Source organism: Coturnix japonica, chromosome 5 (assembly GCF_001577835.2).
Source record: "Coturnix japonica isolate 7356 chromosome 5, Coturnix japonica 2.1, whole genome shotgun sequence".
NCBI lineage: Eukaryota > Metazoa > Chordata > Aves > Galliformes > Phasianidae > Coturnix > Coturnix japonica.
This window is the reverse complement of record NC_029520.1, coordinates 6,175,184-6,187,975: the sequence shown is the minus strand read 5'-3', so window position 1 is coordinate 6,187,975 and position 12,792 is coordinate 6,175,184. Positions and strand designations below refer to the sequence as shown.

The following is a 12,792-nucleotide window of genomic DNA, read 5'->3' as shown; positions in this document are numbered from 1 at the left end:
CCTCAGTAACAATCAGGACAAAAGGGGCAGTACTTGCTACTCTGGATACTGATTAAACGCCCATTAAAGCTATAGAAAGCAATTCCTTTCTCTCTGTCAAAATTAAGCTTTAAGTAGTACTTCTCAGACACTCTGAGTTTGCTTTCAGTAGCAGTTCCTTGTGAACAATTCTGTCAGTTTTCCTACTTGCTGGTCTTACTGTCATCACCCTCAAACATCGCATCAGTTTAGACAAAACTGATACTCACTGAAGCCAAAACTTCTACGCGTACTGTCAAAACATAAGAGAACTCTGCATGACACTTCTTGAAAGAAAATCCATAAACCCATAGACAAGCTTTAGATGTCTTCATATATTGTTAATAGAAGGAAATGGTTTATCTTTATTAGTTGTTTTTAATATGACTCGGTTGCTTACTACTATAGCTTTCCATGTTCTTCCTCCCACTCTAAATTAAACAATCACTTTAGTGAAAGCATCCAAAGACACCTTATAAATCTGAAATGACAACTTACAAGTACTAGGATCCATACTAAGACCATAACAAAGCTGAACTAGTTCAAATCCGGAGAGGTTTTTATGATCCTTATCCTGGCAGTTTTGTTTAGTCTAAGCTCAGCACAAGAACAGGGCACATACATTGTGAGGAAAGATAACATTCAGAATTAAAAAGCAGAAATTTAGTATGCAATTAACCAGACATTACATCCATGCCCAAAAAGGAAATAAATTTTGTTACATAGGATCTCGTGTTATTATACATCCTCAACATTTTGCTTAGATCTGTGGTATTAATTCAGAAAATTGGAAAAAAAAAAAAAGGAAGAAAGGAAACCTCTCAACCATTTGTGATGCATAAACAGATGAAATTTTCTGAGGACCAATTTGTGGTGCACAACAGTAATGTCTCTCGTGGATCCAATTAATTATTTTTCCCAATCTCAGCATACAATAAAGCACTCCAAAATATTATCTGTGATAAAAAGGAATGTAAAATCCAAGGCATCTGGTATGCTCCTATTGATCTCCTCCTAAGGTTTCTTGGACAAACACTGAAGAATTAAAAGGGACAAGGAGCCAATGGAGCTTGAAATCATTTTCCCATCTTTAGAATCAAATAATCCTCTCAGAAACCTGAAAAGACTAAGCACTCCTCTCTGGCTTTAAAAAAAAAAAAAAAACAAAAAAACTTGAGAGAGGGAAACAATAAACAAAATACTCTCCTTATATTCAAGATACTTCCCCTGCTCCTACTAAAGCAGTACACACTGTACAGGCAAGGTTCCCCCTAAGAATCGAGAGAAAGTCACAAAGGCTGGGACAACACTTTCAGAAGGCAGTAAGGGGTTCCACATTAAATTCAGCAAGAATCAGACTCACAAATGACAAAAGGACATCCAAAAAGACAGTGCTCCAGTGTAACAGTGTGCAGACAAGTGCTCTCAGCCTTCCTGCACTTACACATACTTATGGCAGAAACATGCTGCTTCTCCAGCCATAAGGGGTGGCTGAGTCCCACACTATTTCAAGTGGGAGAGATTAAAAGAGACTGCGGGACAGCCAGTGGCTTACTCAAGCAGAAACAAAGCTAAAGATGAGTGAACTGTCCCAAAGCAACTTGACAACTGCTGTTCTTCAGGGATTTTTTGCTTTAATCTGCTAGATTTGTCATCGGTCAGTACAGTATGGTGTATTAGATAGCCATTTAAAGAAAAAGAAAAAAAGACCAAAAAACTGTATTTATAATAAATCCATAAATTCTATTAAAACAACAAGAAGGGGAAAAAAAAAGAAACTTTGAAGAAAGAATAAGAGGCTAATCTGGCCCACTTCCCTGCTTCTGCAATTTGCCAATACTCAACTCTTGACCTTCAGCTGAAAGAGTAATGTGCTTTTCTCAACAGCAGTAAAATGTAAATACTAGAGGAAAAATCAATTCACTCTCATTTTGGAACTAAGAAATAAAGTAAAATAAATCCAGAGCTATACAAAGCCAAGAAAGTAATAATTAAGTCTCTATATGTTTAGCTTTTTAATGTATCAGAAGTTCCAGCATAAACATACCATTATATTTTCTTCTTTATTCTTCAGGTCCCAGTCAGAAGTCTTACGTAAATTGGGCTAAAAATGAAAGCGATAAAAGCATCCAACATGGCTGAAAGATTATAAGCACGACAGAAAAGGACAAGCGGATTATGTCTTTCATGGTGTTTCTTCCCTCTCATCCCTGTAATATCATAAACAATATTTACTTTGATCTTGCATAACCCCCTAGCAAATTCACCAGTTGTTATAAGTCTACATGCATGAACTGAAAAGCTCATATGAAATGTTTATTTGGCTCCAGTTCTCAGTCTTCAGCTCACAATTATACCATAGATATCCTTAACCATCACAAGCATTTTGGTGTCGCTACAGGAGAGCTATAGCAATTACTTAAGCATGTTTTTATGCAGTTTCTCTTTTTTGTTGTTGTTGTTTACATCAAGAATTCTGCATTTCTGCAATGGGAGTGAGAAATGCAGCCTCCTGGCAGACTGCAGTGTTACAAAAACGTATCAGCTTTGGCTTTGTTTTTTAAGCACTCCTCAGAAAACAAACAAAAGAACCATTCCACAGAAGCAATGTCTAGACTGAAATTTCACTTCCACACACCCAGCAGAACACCTGTCAATAGCCAAGATGCATCTTCTAAGAAGACGACAGCATAGTTTGCAGAGAGGGAAAGCCTCATAAAATATGAGCTATGTACACCAACCTAAGATGATTAGGAAGATGTTTTCCCATTTACTTACTTTTCCCATTTACATTCCTGAAAGCTCTCTGCACAACTGAATGAACAAAACCATACAGCAGGATCCAGAAGGTGGTGATGTGAACTGAGGCATGAAGAAGGTTAAGTAACCTGGTGAACACCAAACCATTTTTAAAAAGGAATTGGTTGAGGTGAAATAATAGGACAACAAGTGCAAGACCTACATGTGCTCTGGCTTCCAACTGATCTGGGATATCTGAATTAAATGCATATACAACACCAGAATTTTAATTTATTCAATAGAAAATTAAATGCATTCACAACAATTCATGTGACCCAAGATAATTATTCTCACGGATTACAGACCACAGTCTGGGCTTTGCTGAGCATCTACTTCAAAGGTAGGACCATCGTAAAGATCTATTCCAAGCAACTGCTTCCTAGAGGACCACCACAAAAACAGCTGGCCAGACTACAGCTCTGGAAATCACATAAGTAATAGCCTTCAAGCAAAGGAGTAGGATGTTAACAATTCTAAATTACTTTCATCTGCACATAACACATAAGCAAGTAGGTTTTAATAGAGAAGGACTTACTAGTTTGTGATTCCATTTAACTTGTATTTAAAGGGCTGAGCCTTAGTTTCCAGTCATGAAAAGCACATCCTTCCCTCAGAAGCTATTTTCAAACTATTAATTCTATTTCACATACTTCATGCCCACAAAAGGTACAACAACCCTAGCAAGCTACAGGCAGGTATAGCACAGGCAGACACTTTAATTAGAGACTCAGCCATGCCCTGCCCACAGCTGGCCAGTCCCAGTGCTGAGCTCTCGTCAGTCAGTGAGCCAGATGTACTAAATCATACCTACTGAAGCCAAAGACTTCCTAAGTACTAGGATGAGATCACAACCTCAGCTTTATTTGTGACTTAAGTCAGAAGGCAAGTCTGGGTGTGTTTGGGTGGAAAGAACAAACCTTAACTTCCTCTATCAGCATTTGTGCATCTTCTCCTCTATTGTTGCTTTCCCTTGATAAGCTCTGAACTGTCAACAAGACTTCATTTAAAAGGCTTTCCTCACTCATGAATGCACAGCTTTGTCCTTAAATTGACACCAGTGCTCCAAACTATGTCTAGCAGTAGTATTTCTTTAAGCTCATGCTGTCTAAGGGAAGCAATCAGAGTCACAATGAATAAATTAAGAAATCATGAAGTCACCATAGTCCTGGCTTCACTATTATCACAAACACACTTAGATTGAAGCAGATGTCAAGTGTCAGGCACTTGTAAGTTCAAAACAACACACAAATTAATCCCATTAAAACCAGAACATAAGAAATAACCAATTGCTTATCAGCCTGCATTCAGTGTGAACTGACATTTTCTCATGTTACCTACTGGTGGAGTAGAACTTACTACACAAGGTAGTTATCCATTCATTGCCCAGAGCATAAGACTGCAAAGCAGGATTTCTCAACCTGTAGGGTGCAAAGGTGTTTATAAACACTGATCACATGTATTAACTTGAAAAGCTTAACATTTACTAAATAAGAGCTTGTTTCCAAACTGTAAGCTGGAATGATACAAGGGTAGTAACAAAGATGGTGACAGATATTCAAATGTTACTTACGAGGGAAAACTCAATGAAATTGATACCTTCACTGGGAAATGCTGAGGCAGTCTCCACCAGGGAGCAATCTCCAAGAGATGCTGCCTTAGTGGAGATCAGCCCTTAAATGAGGTCTAGAGGAGATGGAGTCAAACTCCACCCCTTACAGAAGCACAGCTAAATTACTCTCACCTGTGCTCCCACAGCTGACCCAACACTTGCCTCAGCTGATTAATCAGAGGTTCAGGCTGTGATTACCAATTTCCCATAAACATTCAAGGGAATACAGATTGCTGAGGAATTTGCTGGGCACTTCTGAGTAGCTAGAGAGGTTTTTTGTTTGTTTGTTTTTATTAAGAATCTTCTTTAAAATTTCATTGGCTCAAGACAGTTGGTCAAGATAAACACCTGACTTAGTATTTTATATTAAAGCCATAGCAAAGCAATAATACCTTTAGCCTTATTTTTCCATTTTCTTTACACTGCCATAATTATCTTTATGCATGAACTCACTTCTAGTTCAACCTTAAGATCTTTGGTTGAAGTTTTCAAGTGTGAGCACTTTTTGAGCCTCCCTCCCTTCAGAAGTAACATAGATACTTAATTCCTAAGCACGTGTCCCTCTGCAACTTGGTAACTGCTTAAGTGAATTCTACTCAGTCTATTATACATAAGAATTTTCAGTACTTCTATGTGCATATTCCCTATAACACAAGGCTTTATGAACTTAAACTGCCTTAAAGCGTTGCATAACCACATGTTCCAACACCAGGCTGGTGAGTGACAAAAATGAGAGAGAAGAGGCAGGAAGCTCTAGATGGGCCAAATTGAATCATATCAGGGATAGGCACAGAAATCAATTATTAAAGCAGGAAAGTGTTACAACATTAAGACTGAAATCTCACCTCAATGCTATTAACATAATTTATTCAAAATGCACTACCTGCTATGGTACTACTGAAACTGGTTTAAGAAAATCTCCAAACCAAGTAGGATTAAGATTTGTGAACAATCCTAACATATATAACATCCATGCAATGAGGGAGCACTCAAGGAGGAGGAAGAAATTTGTAATGACAGTAATTAATTAGGGAAGTTCACTTCCAATCATCTACTCTCCCTGGATTAGATAATTAAGAAAACTCTGAACTCAATTCATACTCCTTGCTTTAGCAGCAATCCAAACAGCAATACACATCAGCCTGAATACCACAGGACATAGACTTCTTTTTTTCCTCCAGAAGTTCCTTCTGCACACACCCAGCTCCTCAGTTTCATAGGAATCAGTTGTCACCAACATTGATTCCACTTGAAATCCAGATGTCAGCATTTGTAGATGGCAGTTACATACAAAGGGAATTTCAGCGCTTCATCTGCAACCAAATGAACTGAAAGGATCCAAATTTCATTGCCACAGTGTAATATCAGCAATTTGAAAGAATAATTTAAGCCTGCATAACTATGTTGTTTGTTTTACTACCTGAAAAATACATACATACACATAAGCCCTCCATAAAGAAAGAAGTAATAGGTATTTTAGCTTTACTTGATCTCCCTCTTAACATAAGATTCATATCTGCAGATGCTTATGTTTTTAATTGTGCATCTAGTGGTTTGCATTTATAGCAGACACGAGCATGTGTATACAAGCACCAGCAGAGAAATTGTCCCTGTGGGTTTGCGGATACAAATCCAGGCTCTTAAACATGTAGGAGTAGAAGCACAAAAGATATGCTGAAGTATGTTTGTACAGAGGTGAATGAAGCTGTAATTCAAACAGGATCATAACTACAGCCATCTCGTTTGCCATGGAAACGTGCATGAAGGTCTAACACCTGATCCAATGAGCAGAAGTTGCTTGGTGAGGCCAATGCATCAATTGTGCTGTATACAGGCTGAAAAGTCAGCAGCCATTTTTAAATCACAGCACCAGCTAAGCTGGAAAAGACCTTCAAGATCACTAAGTCTTCAAGGTCACCATCAGCCTGACCAACCAAGTCCCATCACTAAAGCATGCCCCTTAGAGCCACATCCATGCCTCAAATACCTCCAGTTGCCAAGACTCCACCGCTTCCCTGGGCAGCTGTTCCAATGCCTGATCACCCTCTTGTGAACAAAATACTTTTACTAACAACCCGAACCTTCCCTGGTGCACCTTGAGACCATTTCCTCTCATCCTACTACTTACCTACTACTTATGACCTTTCTCTAGGTTTCTCGATTTTCAGCCAATGCACTGATGAGGCTGCCAGACAGCCAAGAACTCAAAGGACACTTTTCTGTCCATTTTAGTGGAGGAATGGAGGGTCTTTTATGCACTCTCCCACCAATGTACCAAAGCCTGCCCCTACACAGTAAGAGGCACGATCCAAGAGCATTCCAGACCAAAGACGTTTACTCACATTAGCAAGGGCAGGAGGGGTTCCCCAACCCATAGCACGCTTTCACCCACTGCAGTGTTAACAGAAGATGGCTTAAGCTTGCCAGCAGGTGCAAACAAAATCCTGTCCATGTCTACCAAGCATGCTGATCAGGTATTAGGGAAGGCCAAAACAGAGATTAGACACAGCTATAACCAGGGAACTTCAAATCACTGCTTAAGATGTACGCATTTCTGTTAGAGACTGATATGACACGAAGGACAGATGTGGTGGTTTATTGATTTTAAATGATTTCTACACAAGCTGAGGTACAGCTGTATTTCTTCTCAGCCTCGCTTGCTGACAGCAGTTGCAGCCCTCCTCCCCAAAATAACCCCCTCCCAGCATGCAGCTTTGCTCAGTTCTTGTGAAGCTGATAGCTTATTAAAATTGATGAGGCTCTTTATGAGCACACCGGTTTGTTCAGTTCAGATAACAAAAGGACATCTACTGAGAAGTCACAAATTTATTCTCTCAGCACTGGATCTCAACACAGCACCGAGGCGACACTGAAATAAAACTTATTTCACACCAGCTACGTAACTATGAAAGTAATTTTTTAAGAACTGCATTGCTCTGAAGAAAAAAAAAAAAATCAACATTAAATCAGCACTAAATTTTAACCTCTCTAAGCACAATGAGGTATAGAGGAGAAGATCAGGCTCATAAGTGAGACTAAACCCAACATTCATGCTTAATACTTGGTAGACAGTCCTGTGGTTTTGAGTATCACAGAATAAAAACTCATCTGTAGAATAATTTTGCCAAGTCAGTTATTCTCAACAGAGACCTTAAAGTGTTTCAGCTAAGAGCTATGTGAAGAAACAGCATTACTGAGTTAAATTCTTTTTTCATCTTTTTTTTTTCCCCCTGCAACATCTGTCAACACTTACATCTACAGAACATCAAGATGTGCTGATGCATAAAATAGCACAGCAGGTGTATTGGCTGCCACAGGAGTGTTCAGCAATAACCAGAGACTTCAGTACAACCTAAGTGCTGTTGTTAATATAGCAGTAATATCAAAACATATCTGAAGCACTGACAGTTCAGATCAATTCAAGTAGAAGAATCACATTTCCAAGGCCAGTTCATATTTCTCCTTGTCTCCCAGCAAATGTTTTAAATGGGTTAACTCTAATATTCCAAGTTAGAACGTGTAAAATTCCCTGTGAAACTACTGGATGCACTTCTCTACTTGTACTTTATCAACCCAGGGCTATCATACATCTCCACCTAGCTTAAAATGGAAAAAGAAACACGTATGCCAAGTTATGAGACTTGAAGGAAAATAAAGAACCAACAACAACCATTCCAGTTGCTATGTTGCTATTCAGCAGCTGCTTATCATTTTTGTTGCCTTTAAAAGATGTTTCATTTTCCTTCCAACTTCCACTGCGTTATTTCGTAACATCTCACAGAGACTCCATGAACACTTAGCCCTGGGAGGTGTAAGCATACCCAGAGAGCTCCACAGAGCCCCACAAGCTCAGGTGGCATTGCTCCTTCCAAGGCAAAACTTAAGCAAACAGCAGAAACTACCTCAGAGATGCTACAGATTGTTGATTAAAGAACAGCTTCACAGAAAGGCTAAAACAAATAAATAAACAAACCTTAGATTATTGTTTATTTAAAAATAAAGCTGAAATCCCCCTTAAGCATCGAGAGCGTTAAGCTTCACTCTTCACACACCAGGTGTTAATTAAAACGTTTGTTATAATAAACACTAAGCTTTCAGCCTCCAAAGCCATAAGAATATCTACTGGACTACTTTATTTGATGGGAGATGAGTTGCAGAAGGAGAACAGGTCTAAATACCAGTCTCTCAGGAACTTAGAAAAATTCATGTATTCACTTACTGTTTCTTAGACTCCAAGGAAGCATGCTATCCTGATCTAATAATGAAAATCGTATTCAACAGAACTTAATGCCATAAAGGTCCATTATGATAATCCTCTGCAATCTTCTGCACGGTGCATTGCCAAGGATTTCATACAGAGATTGCAATGCTTGACTGGAGTTGGAACTCAACCTCTAAGAGCTTTTTATCTCTAGCATCAAACTCTGTACTATACGACAAAACCCAAACATGTGCCAAGTTTGGAATTTACAAGTACTCCATTAAAATGTTCTTAATGTAAAAAGAAACCAAGATGACAGTAAAGCAGTGAAGAGCGTTCCTTACTCTGGAACAAACCCAGTTATTTTACCACTAGATCTACCTCAGATTTAAATTAGAGACAAAATCATTTGAGAGCACCGCAGAGAGCAATGTGAATACTAGTAATTTGCAATTCCTATGGGGAGAAAGAATAAGCAAGTTATTTCAAGCCTTTGACATCCACACTGTGACCTTACAATTGCAAGGAAAGCCATTTAGAAGATTCACTGACTTGTGTCAGGTAAAATAATTGTGACAGACTGTCACAGGAAATCACAGCGTACCTTCATATGCACCTTATCCAATTTTCAGATTTAAAAAATGCATTCAGTTATTGACAGAATTGATCTGAAAGACAAGAACAAAAGACAGCAGAGAATCCAATGCCCCCACGACCAGCGACTGCTTGGTGTTGCACTACACAAGCGTTATCATAACTGACCATTTGCTGCTCTGAATATTTATAAGCATTCCCTGCACAGTCACGCTTTCATTGAGCACCACCTTCCATTCATTCACTGCTGCTTTTCCAAGATCTCTTAAGAAGGAGGAAAAAAACATATATAAGAAGAAGAAATCTCTTCAAAGGACTGACTTCCTTTTACACACAGAACCAGGCAGGAGCACTGAATGCAGAACAGCTTGACTGCACCTAGAGAACCACAGTATTTTACTCCACCTTACGATGAACAAGAGAGAGAACTGAGTCCTATTTTTGTACCTGGTGACAAACACTCCCACAGTACGCAAACAATTATGATAAGCATTTTGGCAGAAGACAAGACATCCCCATACCTTTATAGACTCGTATCAAAGAATCTGTAGTTCAAAAAGTAGATGTCTGTCTGCTATGGTTACATCTTGTACCAGAACCAGGAGCGCAATCCAGGCTCTTGGCATTTATTTCACATATGTTTAACCACTGGACAGAGTGCAGATAGAGCACACGAGAGAGGGTTTGTGCAGCCATCCTCATATGCATTAAGAACTAAGCAGTCTGACCTGATGTGGAGATGCTGCAGCACCAAGGAGTTGCTGCACCTCTACACCAGTGATCTGAATCACTGTTTGGACACAGGGTAACAGTGGGCAGTCAATGCACCCACAGAGCAGAAGTCAACGGAGTTGACCTTTCCCTGTCAAAGCATTTCATCAGCAACATTCACCCAATGTATCTCTGCTCCTAAGAAAATCTGTTCCTTTTCTCCAGCTATGAGATTACCTTTTGAAGAGGATCGAGACACTTGGTTTTATACACAGTTAAAACAGGAAAGTATGCTGCATAGAACATCTGACCATCACAACAGAGCCAGCAGAGGTCACGAAGCTGTGTGTGGTACATACATTACTTGTCCAAATTAAATGCTTCTCTAAACTTTCCATGAAAAAAACACTGGCTCTCCTCAGTGTGACGACGCAAAACAAACAGAGCAGGTTTGCAACAGGACTGTCAAGACTTAAGCCTTTCAAATTGCTCCTCATTCTCACACGAGGAGGCCTCCGTCTGCTTATTTGCTCAACTGTTTAAAAAAAAAAAACAAAACCAAAAACACAACACAAAACTGTTTTCTGGACAAGTTACAGACGTAACTTAATGCTGTGTTATTCCCATTACCAGGACACCATCCCACATACTCATTTTGGCAAGCCAAGCACAAGCTCGTTTATGACACGAGCGTAATTATAACACAGACTTCTGGTGAACTAGAAGCAAGTCTAAGTAAGATGCAGTCAGACTTTGCTGTTCAGAAACTGAATTTCACTACCACAAAGGGAAAAAAAAAAAAGGACCTCAAGGTTGTTTTCCCTCTCCAGGCCGTATGTGGGAACAGCATCTTTATAGACGAAGCTGCGAAGCTGTCAGTGTGACTTATTGCACATTGGCTGGAGACCAAAGTAAATTTTGTTCCAAACACGAACTGTATTTTTCAGAAGAGCTGGTCTCGCAACGCACATTTGGCCTCCTGAGCGCCAAGAAGCGTGTTCACATGCCAGTCTGAGCAGGAACACTCCCAGCAGCAGCTGGTAGAAAGTCAGGAGACATCTGTTAAGTCAGCAGGGTTTGGCTTCCCACCACCTCTGCACCTCATACGAACTGGTACGCCCTAAGAAAGCAGTGCCATTCCTGTCTGGTATGAAGTCCCACTGTACGTGTGCACAGAACACGCTATTTGGACACAGTCCGGATGAAAAGCAAAACAAACAAAAAGATAAAAGAAAGAAGCCCGTGGAAAGCGCCTGTTTTCATGTGACATTTGCCGAGACAAAGGACAATCACAAAGGCTGGACCTTACCATTAGCGTTCTTGCCACAGATGAGGTGCTCGTAGGGCTGCAGCACTCCCCAAAGCTCAGCATCGTTGTTGATAACCATCTCCAGGATCTCAGCCGAGATCTCCCCTCCGCCGCCGTCGGGGCTCTGACTGGCCAGCACCCTGCCCTTGATCTCTTCCACCAGGTTCTCCATGCACGCCGTCAAGGAGATGGCCGCGTACTCGTGGATCCTGACCGAGATCCTGGTGTCCACCATCCACCTGAAGAACCTCCCCACCGAGAAGGTCAGCCCGCATCTGGCCGATTTACCCTTCCTCAGCCCGTCTCCGGCGCTCATGCTATACAGGGAGAGCGCCCTAACGGTGGCCAGCACGCAGCTCTCGGCCAGCGCCCAGCTCTGGATGAGCTTGACGGCGCTCTGCACCTCGAAGCGGGTGCACTTGGAGTGCATGACGCTGAGCCGCTGGGCCTCCCTGGAGACGCGGATCAGAGCGCGTCTCAGCAGCTGCGAGAGCCGTCGGACGGCCTCGTGGGAGAAGGGCCGGCAGCTCCCGTCCCCTTTCGCCTTTCGGAGGATTCTGCCGACATCTTCATCGGTCCAAGGGTACTCCTCGAGATCCGGCAGCCTCGGGCACTTAGAAAAGATATCCGCCACCTCGGGGTCCTCCGGCAGCACCGTGTTCACCGTATCCCAGCTGTTATTCCGACTGTTCATGGAGCCCGAGTAGTACCACCAGTTGCCCCTGTGCTGAGAAGAGGTGAAGGCTTGCGAGTTGGACTTGGACGAGGAGAGGCTGAGGGACCTGCAGGAATCCCCCGCCCCATAACCAGAGTCCAGAGTCAGATCCTCCAGGGTCTTCAGAGTCGAGCTGTATATCCCAGCCATAGGAAAAGACGGGCCGGTCCAAACGCCGGACGCACGAAAAGGCGAGGCCGGTTCGGATCCCTCCCGCTTTCAGCGACCCGGAGTCGCCGGCCCCTCCGCCAGCCGAGCAGCGGCGCACAGGGCAGGAGCAACCCCGGCAAGCCGAGGGCCGGCTACCTCCATGCCGGGAGCCAGCCACGCTCGGCCATCTTCCACCACGGAGCGGACGTTGGCTGCGGACGGGGCGGCGTCGTACCGGACGGCTCGCGGGGCTCCGTGGGTCGGGCTGCAGGGGAGGCGCGCGGCGGGACACTTGCACACTTGCGGCGGCTCACAGTCAACTTCTCCGCCGGGAGCCCCGCACGGCTGCATGCAACGAGCTGCGGGGAGAGGCACCAATCGGAGGCACCGAATGGGATGGTGTCGGCCAGTGAAATCCGAGCTGGGCGGGCAATATACAAAGCAAGAGGGTGGGCGGGGCGCAGGGGGGACGCGAGGACAGCGGGGTGCGCGACTGATGCTCTGCTGAGCTCCGGGCGGCGCGTGGCGGCTCGAGCAGCGAGAGAACAGCCGCCTTTGCGACCATCCCCTCTTAAAAGCCCTCCAAAGCCCACCCCGCTTTCCTTTGCGTCCCGGAGCGAGGGTGGCGCACGCCCGGTTCTCCCCCTTCTCTCTCCCCCCCCCCATCTCCTCCGCTGGGACCAGCG

General features: G+C 42.7%; 1 protein-coding gene across 1 annotated transcript in view; it reads right to left on the bottom strand.

Moving 5' to 3' along the window:
* ABTB2 (ankyrin repeat and BTB domain containing 2) overlaps positions 1-12,513 on the bottom strand; it is a 125,987-nt gene extending 113,474 nt beyond the window's left edge. Inside the window, exon 1 of the mRNA XM_015863534.2 lies at positions 11,242-12,513. Coding sequence (XP_015719020.1) covers positions 11,242-12,106 — 865 coding nt within the window. The 5' untranslated portion in view covers positions 12,107-12,513. The remainder of the gene's footprint in view (positions 1-11,241) is intronic.
* Positions 12,514-12,792: the final 279 nt, after the last annotated feature.